General features: G+C 32.9%; 3 protein-coding genes across 7 annotated transcripts in view; 2 read left to right on the forward strand and 1 right to left on the reverse strand.

The window, feature by feature from the left end:
* Positions 1 to 5,453, forward strand: part of LOC140061140 (forkhead box protein N2-like) — a 41,797-nt gene extending 36,344 nt beyond the window's left edge. For all 4 annotated transcript variants that reach the window (XM_072107596.1, XM_072107597.1, XM_072107599.1 and 1 more), the window contains exons 6-8: positions 360 to 428; positions 1,559 to 1,730; positions 2,000 to 5,453. In XM_072107596.1, the coding sequence (XP_071963697.1) occupies positions 360 to 428; positions 1,559 to 1,730; positions 2,000 to 2,414 (656 nt within the window). In that variant the 3' untranslated portion in view covers positions 2,415 to 5,453. The remainder of the gene's footprint in view (positions 1 to 359; positions 429 to 1,558; positions 1,731 to 1,999) is intronic.
* A 13-nt stretch (positions 5,454 to 5,466) lies between these two features.
* Positions 5,467 to 7,649, reverse strand: LOC140061141 (transmembrane protein 223-like). The gene is made up of 3 exons (XM_072107601.1): positions 7,569 to 7,649; positions 6,549 to 7,161; positions 5,467 to 6,187 (listed from the first exon to the last, which is right to left on the reverse strand). The coding sequence occupies exons 2-3, from the start codon at positions 7,039 to 7,041 to the stop codon at positions 5,892 to 5,894; spliced, it is 789 nt and encodes a 262-aa protein (XP_071963702.1). The 5' UTR covers positions 7,042 to 7,161; positions 7,569 to 7,649; the 3' UTR covers positions 5,467 to 5,891.
* A 74-nt stretch (positions 7,650 to 7,723) lies between these two features.
* LOC140060895 (protein phosphatase 1 regulatory subunit 21-like) overlaps positions 7,724 to 12,488 on the forward strand; it is a 54,399-nt gene continuing 49,634 nt past the window's right edge. For both annotated transcript variants that reach the window (XM_072107260.1, XM_072107261.1), the window contains exons 1-8: positions 7,724 to 7,858; positions 8,207 to 8,275; positions 8,889 to 9,035; positions 9,630 to 9,734; positions 10,104 to 10,295; positions 10,802 to 10,928; positions 11,688 to 11,740; positions 12,041 to 12,190. In XM_072107260.1, the coding sequence (XP_071963361.1) occupies positions 7,808 to 7,858; positions 8,207 to 8,275; positions 8,889 to 9,035; positions 9,630 to 9,734; positions 10,104 to 10,295; positions 10,802 to 10,928; positions 11,688 to 11,740; positions 12,041 to 12,190 (894 nt within the window). In that variant the 5' untranslated portion in view covers positions 7,724 to 7,807. The remainder of the gene's footprint in view (positions 7,859 to 8,206; positions 8,276 to 8,888; positions 9,036 to 9,629; positions 9,735 to 10,103; positions 10,296 to 10,801; positions 10,929 to 11,687; positions 11,741 to 12,040; positions 12,191 to 12,488) is intronic.

The following is a 12,488-nucleotide window of genomic DNA, read 5'->3' on the forward strand; positions in this document are numbered from 1 at the left end:
CCCTTAAAAGCTTGGTAGTTCTGAGAATATTGGCCATTATAGACTTAATGTTATTATATCGTATATTTGTCAGCATTTTAGTTCAAGGGTGAAAAATTTGTACTATATTTTAATTTTAAAGGGATGAGTGTTTATTTACGAAATTCTTAAAGCTGTCCCTGTTTAACTCAATCATTCTGTAACAAGTTTTTTAGGGTAGAAGTTGCGCTTTTGGGTCTGTGTAGGGGAATTTTTTGAAAAACATGATACTTTCACGAACATTGTTATCAGACGGTGTCCAGTTTCGTTGGCTATCTAAATTCGTAAACATGGCCTATGTGAATAATTTGACTTAATCATGTTTTGCGTTATTTTTTCAGAGGTTGAAGTTGATGCTGCCGCTACCATGATGATGTTTAAGACACGGCCAGAAGACAGATTAGAACAACGTTAGTATACCCTAACAAATTAATAGTTATTTCAAATTATGTCAACTCTTTAATTATTTAAGCGTGTGTAGGTAGCTTAATGTGGGTTGTACTTTGTTTAGATCATCTTCAGTAAATCTCCTTAAATATTTATTGTAACTTAATTATGTATGTAGGTTAAATAGTGATTTTATTTTAAGCATCCATGATTCGTAAGATCTGTCTACACTTTATGTGACAACAAAAATGTGATGTGCCCAAATATAGATATGATGATGTCGTATCACTACCATATTTAAACATATCACTACCATTATTTGGTCACATCAAACTTCTGTTGTAAAAATAGTTTGATAGTGTAGACAGAGAATATATTCTTATAATTTATAAGCGTTTGCTTAGTTTATGTCAGTCTTTTATTAAAATAATCTGTTGTAATTTACAATAAGCTTAAAGCTATTTAATCAGAACAATAGACGTCCATGTAAATGACTTATAGACAGGAAGAAAGTGATTTTCATTAGATGAATAAAGTACAGCCCACTAACAATAACATCATTCATATCTTCGTTTATATAATCTAATTGAATGATTTATGTTTCTGTAGCCAGTTTTTTACAGAAATAAGATCACTAAAAAAAAACCACAAAACTATAAATATAAAAAAAAAAGTGTGATGTGCCCAAATATTGTAGTGATGTGCACAAATATGGTAGTGATATGACATCATCATGTCAATATTTGGGCACATCACATTTTTTTTTTCACATAAAGTTTGATAGTGTGGACAGAGATTTAGATATAATACTGGATGTATTGTTGTATAGTTTTTTTTAATATTATAAATACATCTATTTGGTTACATAAGGGAAAAGAGTGATGCTTACATCATAAATTTATAATCTTTTTCCAAATGTTTTTTTTCTGCTGTGAAAATTTGATAAACCTCACAAATTTTGCAATTGCAAATGGTTGTCTACAGTTGTACTGTGATACACATCATTAGTATGGATTGAGTGGCCTTTTTACATTTATTTGTTAAAGTGTCGTAATAACTGCGCAAACTTTATATCCTTTTCACAGCATGTACTATAGCGAATACTAATGTAAAATAAATGTGCTAAATTGTCATTACTTTGTGCACTTAACAGATGATAGGCTGACGTCACCGCATCGGGCACTGTCCATGAAAACACCTCTATCCAACTCAATAGTCCTACCAAATGGTCTTGTGTTAATGAATGCTAAGCTCGGGGCTATCGAACGCAAGCCTACGCTATCGGATTTAGCAGATATGGCACTTACGGAGTCGTATCGAAGGAGGTAGGTATTATTAAATGAGTGAACTCTAGAGGGCACTATAGGTCAAAGTCTTTAAGAATGACCTATTTGATGATGTCAAATATATGTCAATTAGTTTGTTTGATAATTTAAATTGATTTATCTTGATTTTAGCCATCTGTTTTGCAACAATAAACATCATCGTCCTCTTCTGTTGTCATTTGGTTTTCTTGTATATATACAGATGTCAATGGACTGACCTAGATACTAAGTTATATTATTTTTACTTAATTGTCTCGTTTCTTTTTTAGGAGTGGCAATCCTGACAACTGCATCCCATCACCTGCACCAGCAGAGGATCATACCTATAGTATTGGCTCAGCTGTACGCAGGGCAATCCCATCTGCAGCTCTACCTACCGAGAAGGGTTACACTGCTTCCGAGGAAGACCCAATGGAGAGTGACATAAGTGATTTCGAGAGTGTCGGTACCGAATCCGAAATGGAGGATGAGGACGAATCCTGCGGACTGGGTGATAGCGGATATGGTTGTGGGTTCCGTGGCGAACTGAAGGTTCGTCTACCGATCAAGAAAAGAACAGTGTCTGGTTCTCCGGTGGCCATGCAGACAGCGGATTCAGCAGCTGTAGAAGGTGCCGATCTGCTGCTCAACTTAGCAGGAGTGACCCGTACGATCACTCCACCAAATCAAATCACAGCGAGATGATTTGAGAAAATCTAACAAACATGTAGATAAAAAGTCAGGGTGATCCTTTTCCAAAACTGGTGCCACTAAGAAGAAAGATGTTTGATTCAGCTGATCAGAAAGGGATGAGTTTATCCTCGCATCAGAAATGTGCTATACTACATTAAGAAAACTGTTTGAAGAAGTTTATTGCCTAATAAGTGAAAGGTTACTGGTATTATGTAACCGATTAACATTTTCCATTTTTAGTGTCTGATGGATGGAAACTATTGATGTACATGAGATTGTGTATATTGGAATGAAAAATGCATCAACTATTTAATTATCTTCCAACGGCCTACTTGGCTGTGATGATTGTTTTTTGCTAAAACACTCATCAACGCATTGTTTTGGACATGTTTGTCGTGTTAGAACAAAGCTAATTTCGTCAAGTTTACAAAGCACTCGTTGCGTTATTTGAATTAAACTAGAAAATACTAATGTGTTCGGAGTTCAGTGCCAAACCCTTTAGTATCGAATTAAGAATGTCCGTAAGATTCACACGGATTTAATAAGTCCGCTAGTATTGTATCGAGTGTTTCGTACAATTAACACAGCTGTGATAACTTAACTAGTATTGTAGAATGTCTGTAAGATTCACATGGCTATGATGGGTCCGCTAGAGTGTCGTAAAATGACATGGCTGCGACTCCTAGTATCGTAGAATGTCGTAAGACTCGCAAAGCTGTGATGTTCCCTGGAATATTTCCAACGCAACTCCCATAAACTGTGCTTCCAAATAATGTATGATTTTTTTATACATTTATATATTTAATGGCGCACGAGGCAAACTTGCATGAGTTTGCGATTATTGTGTTGTCATGTATATAAATATATATTTTTATGTTAATATATAGTTTAGTTTTTATGTTCGTTGGGTAAAAGATTAGTAGGAAAATAGTACCTCTCCATAATATATATTTTAATATTTGTACGGAACTTCCGTTTTTCCAGTTTACACATCATGTCTAACCTAATAAACCATGAACAAACAATTTTACTAAGTCTCTTTTTTAATGAATGTGTATGATGTATACAATGTGTATACAACTCCAGGGTGTTTCACAATTTTAATTCGATTCAATTCGTAAGTAGTTTAATTTTTGCTGGGTTTTTCTCAATTATTTGGTGCTTAATGGGGAATGCTGCTTGGGGAATGCTGCTAAAGATATATGGGATGTTATGCAACTACGTCACAGAGTAGAACAAAACAAAAAGAATATTTTGTTTGGAATTTCTAATTATATGATTCCTTCTTCACTCGGTATGTTTAATATTTTGAATTCTAATTTTAGATTGATAGTAAAATTGTGCAAAATGTACTGCATCAAACAACTCAAGATTCATTTACATATTTTAATTTATTACTGAAATGTATTATTCATTATTTTTACTGAATTCTAAAAAATTAAAGTGCTGGTTTTTTCCTCTATTTTTTAAATATTTTTAATATCCGGCATAAATATTCTGCCAGTAAATATTCTGCCAGTAAATATTATTCTCGAAACAATTTAATATTACGAATTATTTTAATGCTTATGTATTTTTTAAAAAATTATAAATTATTTCGTATTTTAAATATATTTTACAACTTCTTCCATTGTATATAAATTTAGCAACAAGAAACGATGATTTCTTTCATTGTGTATAGGATTAAGAAAAAATGGGTTTTTTTTGGAATTTTAATATGTATCATCCAATTATGGGAAAATTATATTTACTGTATTATTAAGAAAGCAAAAAAGTCTTTACAATAAGTGAAGATTTATAATTTAAAAACTAATAATTGCGTAATAAAGTCTCCGAGGTGCTTGAAAGGAAGAACGTTAGCCAGCATCGTCCAAAGAAAAAAGGTGAAAATTCTTGGTATTTAGTTACCATAATAATATGTAATGGGTATAACATATTTAAAGGTATGCCTCTAAAATAGACGTATATTATTCAATTTGTGAATTAATATTTTTTTCTGCCATATAATCCTTTATTATAAGGTAGTTTTTATTGCAATAAAAGTTAATGATGATATGGTCACCAAAAAATGAACAGAGATATAAATGATTACAGAGCTCTTGGGTAGAATACCATTCTAACTCTTTGTAATTAATTCTGTAACTTTCGTTAAGTATATAGTTTTTCCCATTTAATTCTACATTTAGTTTAGAATAATCATAACATTAATTATAGTTAATATACAGAAGTCTAATGTTTAGTTATAAGACATATGGCAGTACTTTACTATCTGCCCAAGTATTAAGTATTTAATTACTATATTATTAATAATTATTTTAAATATGATATGGCGTTAATATATACTAGCCATATCATGAACAAAAACAGTAATACGTTTAATTAATTTTAACAAAAATCCAATGTTATTTAACTCAATATTTTAAGGTTTTACAATTTTAGTAAAATGCAATGTGTGGAAGGACGTTTAACCTATTGGGGTAATTACAAACAAAAGTAATTATTATAGTTTAATTCTTGCAATAAAATTTATATTTTCTCATTTTTTAAATTGTTATTAATCAAGAGAATGTTTTGAACAAATGTTTTGTGCTGGTGTTTTACTAATTTTTAACTCTGATCAAATTTCATTGAAATGTGTTTTCAAACAAAAACACTTTTTATTCAGTCACCGTATTAAAATATTAAGTTTTTGAAAATTAAATCAATAACAAATTAATAATCATTTAATTATGTCGACGATACAGTTTTATTAATTACTAATGCACAGAATGTTTTGGTTTTTAGAAATTGGCGTTCTGAAAATACTCTGATTTCTTGTTTAAACTTCTTGATTTACAAATGTTCTAGTGAATGTTTCAAGAGGAATGATTACTTTTTATATACAAAGGGAAAATAATTGTATGTTATGTAACATAGCTCATTAATAAGACAAACGTAGTCAAGATTGTAAACAAAAGGGGAATAGATACAGTAAGTAGAATAGGGCAAAAAGAACAACACCAAACGCTGTAATATGCATACAAAAATGGAACAAATAAACTCAAAATTTCATTTTTGTGTTTAGTGAATGGTTTTGTGTTTATTGCAAATATTTGTCAATCGATTACATTAAACAATTTTAGATACGGTATTTGCTCTTTCAGGGATCAAAAGCGTTAAATTATCATCGAGCTATTTATGTGGAAAATAATTTAAATACTGATTAAGGTGTGTAGGCCATAATACCATATATGCCAACAATCTATCGAGTATCGTCAACTAAATTTGGACACAAAACTTTGGTTTAAAATCTCACCCCACAATGTTTGTATCCTCTGAGATTACATTTGAATAATATCCAGTATATCTTCATAAGTTCACCCCAAATATAACATAATGTTTGAGGGTTCATACCCAATATGACAATGAAAGCATGATTTTAATAATTGTTTTATAGATTTTTATTTTAAAAATTGTCTGTATACACATCACACTGTTACACACAGCTTTCTAGAAATACCTTGTTACTGTTACAACATTATCAAATAATCTACCATAATAGAAATTTCCATCGGTCGCATCCAGTGAATAAAACAGCTTGTGATTTTTTACTTTAATTGGCAGCGTTGATTTTCCAGCATGCCGCGTATAATTGCAGGACACTTCCGTAATTGGCACGGTGAAGGTGTAACCCTGTGCGAAAATACCGTACGTTTCAAAGGTAAGATGCTGTCCACCTTGGCGTAAGACAAGAGCACTGATGTTCTTCCGGGAATACAGAAAAGAAAGTACGAAAATTGTTCCACCTGAAAATAAGCAAAGACAGTAGTATGTGAAAGCATTGTTGTTACAGTACTACCAAATATGGTAGTGATATGACATCATGTCCATATATGGGCACATAACATTTTTGTGTTTGTTTGATCATTGTAGAATAGGCTTTATAATACTGTATATAGTTGACTATATTATAGTCAACTCTGCCAATTGGGCTGACCAAATATAATATAATGGTAAAAATAAATTTGAAAAAAGAAAAAGTCTGGTATTTAGAGAGTTTCTGGTTTTTAGAGTCTAGTATTGGTTGAGTTGACTGTAACACCATTGTTCTGGAATCAAAACTTGATATAAATGAATGACTTCTTTATAACAATTTTATGTACGAACCTGCTGCCATTGACAAGGCAGTGATCCCATATCTCCATCTCGAAGCAGACATGTTCAGCTTGATCCCTTCCCACGTCGTCCATTTTCGTAACTCTTTTGGAGTGCCATCTGGACCGTACTTTATTTGCTGTTTTATGTACGAGTCTTTCATAGAAGTGAAAGCCACATGTGTCAAGTAACCCCAGAACACCAATTGACTAACAGCAAATAAACTAACAAACTGGAACAGTCTTTTTTGATTACCACGGTAAAGTAAAACAGGCTTTGTAATTTCAGCTCCTAAGACTGTACTACTACTAGTACTACAGTTTCTAAATAAAAGTACTCTATTCATTATTGGCACAGCAGATCTAGTCTTACAGGCTTGATAGTATGCAAATGTCCATCTCGAATATTGTGGTGTCACTTTTGTAATCAGTTTGCAACTGTGCAGTTGAAACGTGGGGAGGGTCTGCAATAATTTCTGGGTGCATATTTTTTGGAAAAGCTGCATGATGATGGGTAACAATTTTCGTTTTGTTCATTTATTATTATTTGCAGATGAGTGAGAGATCTGCTACAATTGGTCTTCACATAGGTAACATACAAATACAATAGAGTACATCTTTGTAACCTGAAAAATAGAATTAATAAATAATATGAATATTAATGATTGTAATTGTAGGTATGTATGGAAAAATAAAGTAAAAAATTTGTTTACAACTATGCACACCTATCCTACTACTGTTTCAGAAAACCATATAATAGATTGTCTATGTAGCCTGGTTTAAAATATGCATTACTTAGAGCAACCGTGTAGAATATAGGTAGGCCTAGGTTGTGAGGCCTAGACCATGTATAGTGTATATTGTGTGGGGGCGATGATGGGAAGAAAAGGGACTGACTGACTGACTGTTTAATACTCTAGCCTAGTCTAGGCCTAGCCACTTTTAAATATTGATAACATTAAAAAAAACAGACTGTGTCTTGTGAAAATTATATAAAAATTGATATTTCATTATTTAATACAAGTTAACAAACCACAAATTATTAATTTAGGCCTAAATATATCTGCTTTTTAAAAACAAAAATACTCGCGATCGTCGTTTGGCGGGCGCGGCCATGTGTGTCTGACCTATTTTGTAACGGGTCAGTGAACATAACCTTTGTTCCTCTCTCCCCTTTTTTTGAGCTGGCGAGACATGTTATGATTTCATATTAGCGGCGGAAGAAACGCCCTAATTTCACGTGAAAAGGACACTTTTTTAAATTGTAACATCATGTCTGATATACAAACAAAATATCAAAAATTAGCTCAAGAGTTTGCAAAGGTAAATTTTGATAAATAATGTCTATTAAATGACATATTCCTCTAACTAGTGACAGCAGAGAGGCCTCTCTAGGCCTACATCCGATCGTGTGGCCTCGCATGGCTTAGCCGGCCGGATGGGTTGTTGCTGGCCTAGCCTAGGCCTAGCAGATTGAACCAGATGTGCACATGAATGGGTTATACAATACACAAAGTGGATGCCTAACTTTTCTATATATTAACTAGGCCTACCCTAGTAGTAGTACTAGTAATTGAAGGCCTATTACTATTTTAGGCTATTTAGCTCGGCCCGGGATATAGATTAAAATTGTCCAATTTAATTTTTTAAGATGTTATTTTCTTTTTTTAGCTGCGTGCTCAAAATCAGGTTTTAAAGAAAGCAGTGATTGAGGAGCAAGGCAAACAGACACAGTTTAAGGTGAAACATTGGACATATGATTAGGCACTTGTCAATTGTATGACCCACTATACGACCCCCGGGAGAGGTGCGTCATGGATGCGTCATTTACAAATAATTACTGACGCAGGGGTGCGTCAAAAAACCTAGATGGTACGTCACATCAATGAACAAGGTGTGTCAATGTCCGTCACTTTACCACCCACCATATCATAAACAACATGGTCACAGTGCGTCAAAATGGGTGCGTCATGGTCACCTAAAGGTAAGTCACCTTTTGCGTCATGGTATTCAAAAGTATGACGCACATCGGACAAATGACGCACCTCTCCTGGGGGTTGTATAGTGGGTCATACAATTGACAAGTGCATTATTATTATATAGAACAAACTTCGACCGTTTTGTCTTTTTTGTCATTTTTGTCATCGCCTGGAAAATGTATACCGTCCGTATTAATTCCAGTTTCCAGGCTTGGCCTACAGTACCATTTAATAACCTGACAAAAAAAATATTTTAAATTAAATGCATTGTGCAAGGATAGAATCTTTGCACATCCTTACAATGCAAATGCATTGATTTCTATATTGAAGTTTCTCTGTTTTGTTTCATTTCATTTATTTGTTTTTCTTTACAGGATGCCATTAAAGAACGTGATCAAAAGGTTCGTAAATTTGAGCAAGAGATTGACAGCCTCACTTTCCGAAACCAACAACTGACAAAGCGTGTCAACATTTTGCAAGATGATCTGGAAGTAGCAGAGTCTAGAGCAAAGAAGGGCAAGGTATGCAAATTAAAACAATCTAACATCAGGATGATGAGCTTCAGAGATTAAAGGGTTTATCTGTGGCTGCAAGACTGTCAGTTCCATGACTGTATGCTGCAGAAAATATGTACATTGTACATTACTATTGGTATATCTGTCGCAGCCAGATAAAGGACTGTTACGATTTTCTATCTTGGCAATGCGAGCTTAGTGTCCAGTTGTTAGATTGTCTACCAGCAGGTAGGCTTCCAAAGCTGAAAAATTATCCTGAAGTTGCTGAGATTACCTCTGGTAGTATCGGCTCCCTCTGTAAACAGTTTTACCTACGCTTGAGTTTCTGATATTGCTGCGAGTCTGTTAAGAATCTGTGAGTTTGTCCTGGAATTCTTCTGCTTTTTTACTAGCGAGGCCAATGAAAAGCGATTGAATTCGCTGTTGGAGTTCTTCGAGCCTAGCATAGCATGTGTTATGTATGTTTGTTGTTTGTATTTGTAAAATCTGGAATAAATTGATTTGAATTATGATTTAATAATTCTCTTCTATTTTCAGCATGATTTTGTAAGTACTAAATCTCTAAAAGATAAATAAAAATAATTTTTATTTGTTCTCTAGAACAAAGTAACTACTGAGCCTGTTGCCCGTCCAAAATTAGAACAAAATGTAATTGGAGAAGAGCTACGCAATAAAATACAGGAAAACGAAAGGCTGCATATACAGGTACGCTGACATGTTTTTTTATTCTATTCAATTTAAAATTTGATGTCAGATTTTTTTAAGAAATAGCTGTTTTGAAGAGAGACAAGGATAGGATAATTTAAAAATAACACTAGCAATTCTTGATGACCTCTGTGTAACATGTGATGTACCCATATATGGACATGGTGATGTCATATCACTACCATATTTAGGCATATCACTACCATATTTAAGCACATCACACTTTTTTTTGTCAAACTTGTTTGATAGTGTAGACAGAGCTTCAGGAGGAGTAAAGAAATATGGGTTTGTGCATAATTTTCATTTCAAAACATTTATATTATATATTATATTTATAGCTTAATGTGATTATAAAATTTGTTTTAATAGTTTAATCAGTCATCGGCTGAACACCAGCAGACTATGTTATCACTCCAAGATCGGTTGTACGCCTTAGAAAATGAAAATAGTCAACATCAGAGGATCCTAGAAACAACTCAAAAACAAAATAAAGACATGATCGAGAGACTTCAACAAGATAAAGCTAGGCTGGAAGTGAAGATACGTAACATGGAAAAAGAGGTAAAATATTTACAATAATTATTTTATATTTAATGATGTAATAGCTCTGTAATTTGGTAGGTTGCCTTGTGATCCTATTCTTCATTAAATTCAGTTTTTGCATAGTAATTTCCATATGCCAAATACATTGCTGTCATACAGAGAGACCCGGGTTCAGTTTCCGGCACCTCCCAGTCTACTCAGCTGTAAATGAGTACCTGTTAAAAATGCTATGGAGAATAAGGCGGCGTGGAAAAGAACTGGCCACCCTATTAATACTGCCGAGGCTAGTAAAATGAGCTCCTAACAGCTCGTTACCCTACGTTCAGAAATAAATCAAAATCATACTTTAAAACTCTGAAATTCCTTCTCTTTAACTGAACAGTTTGGGAAGGCTTGAGTTTTTGCAGAGTTGACTGTTTGACTTAACAGCCACCGTTTGTACTCGTAGATGATTTTAGAAAATGCAATTTCTCATTTTGTAATACAGTAATACAAATACTACTCTGGTTTTTTTTTTGTATTAGTCGGGAGATGCAGTAATGAAAGCTGAAAAAAGTGAACAAGAATTAAGAATACTAGAAGAAGATCTAGGCAGTAAACTAGAGGTTGCTAGGAAACTAATCACAGATAAACTACCATTTAATGATACAGGTAACTACACAATTATTGATTATTAAGGATAAAATGTGGGATTATGGATAGGATAAAGAGTTTGTTTACAGGAGGGCTTAAAAGATAGCCGATAAGATAACGATGTAATTTATAATTTTATATTGATTTAATGATTGATTGATTGGTCACTTTATTTCTAAATAAAAATTCCATATATACAACAAACAATACAAAACAGAAAATCTCACTAAAATAGGATTTTCTGCTACTTAGTGAAAGGATTTGAAGATCATAACAGATAGTTCGTAGTGCACCTAACAAGATCATTTTCACTATTCAAAACTCCTATTCTAAAACCATAGACTATACTAAGACTATAATAGACTATTTTTTGTAAATGGTTATTATTCATAATGAGACATTTACAAGTGTTGACCCGCAGGTCACACACCAGGGTACTAATTCTGTAGGCTTGTGTAAATGATATATTCAGATATGGTTAAAGGTCAAACACAAATACAAAAAGATATCTAGCATTAAACCCTAAATATTATGTATTTATGATTTCCGGTTGTAAAGATAATAATAAAAGCGTGATTTTCGAAGATCTCATGTAAATCGCACAACTATTTTTTGCATAATTTAATGGAAGTCTTTAGTAGTGAATATTTGGTAAAAATCTGTTAAACAGTGTTTTTTACCCGAAACTCAAAATTGTTATAAAAGAAATATAGAATTGACATGACCCGATTTTCTCATTTTACTGTAAAGGTTAAATTTGTAAATATTTTTTTGTAGAACTTCGCAAATTCAATGCCTTGAATGTCCCTACTCACGATCGAAAACAACAGGTATGTTTGGATTTTTTACATTATTAAATTACATATGGTAGTGATAACATCATCATGTCCATATATGGTCACATCACATTTTTTTTGTCACATAAAGTTTGATATTGTAGACAGAGCTTTAGATACCAAATGATACTCACACAATTTGATACAATTTTGAAATGAAAGAAGAGGGCATATTCCCATACTTTGATTTCATAAACTTTTAATTTTAGAAATTGAAAAACATTAACCATTATATCAGTAGTAATGTTTCAACTTCAAACTATGATAAAACAACATTGATTTTTTCATTTTCAGCAAAGAACTAAAGAGTTGGTTGGAAAGGCTAAAGTGCTAATGAGTGAGATGTGCTCAGCGTTGTCTAACTTTCACACTTACACAGAGCAGAGAACCAAGATATTTCCAGTTGATGCATCTGCTGGTAGCCTAAGTGTCGTGAACGCCAAAGTAAGTTTGTTGTAAACCGTGTGTCTATATTAAGTGCTGAAGCCAAAGCCAAATTCACAATAATGTTAACAATATACATAATTGTTATCATTGCAAAGGTGTTTTTTCCAACTCTGATGTAAATTTGATCGAAATTTTTTCCCTAGTATTCACAATGTGCTTTATTCATTAAAAATATAAATAATATTAAAGCTCTGTCTACACTATCAAAATGTATGTGATAAAAAAAAAATGTAATGTGCCCATATATGGGCATGATGATGTCATACCACTATCATATGTGGGCATATCACTACCA

This window comes from Antedon mediterranea, chromosome 10, assembly GCF_964355755.1.
Source record: "Antedon mediterranea chromosome 10, ecAntMedi1.1, whole genome shotgun sequence".
Classification (NCBI taxonomy): Eukaryota; Metazoa; Echinodermata; class Crinoidea; order Comatulida; family Antedonidae; genus Antedon; species Antedon mediterranea.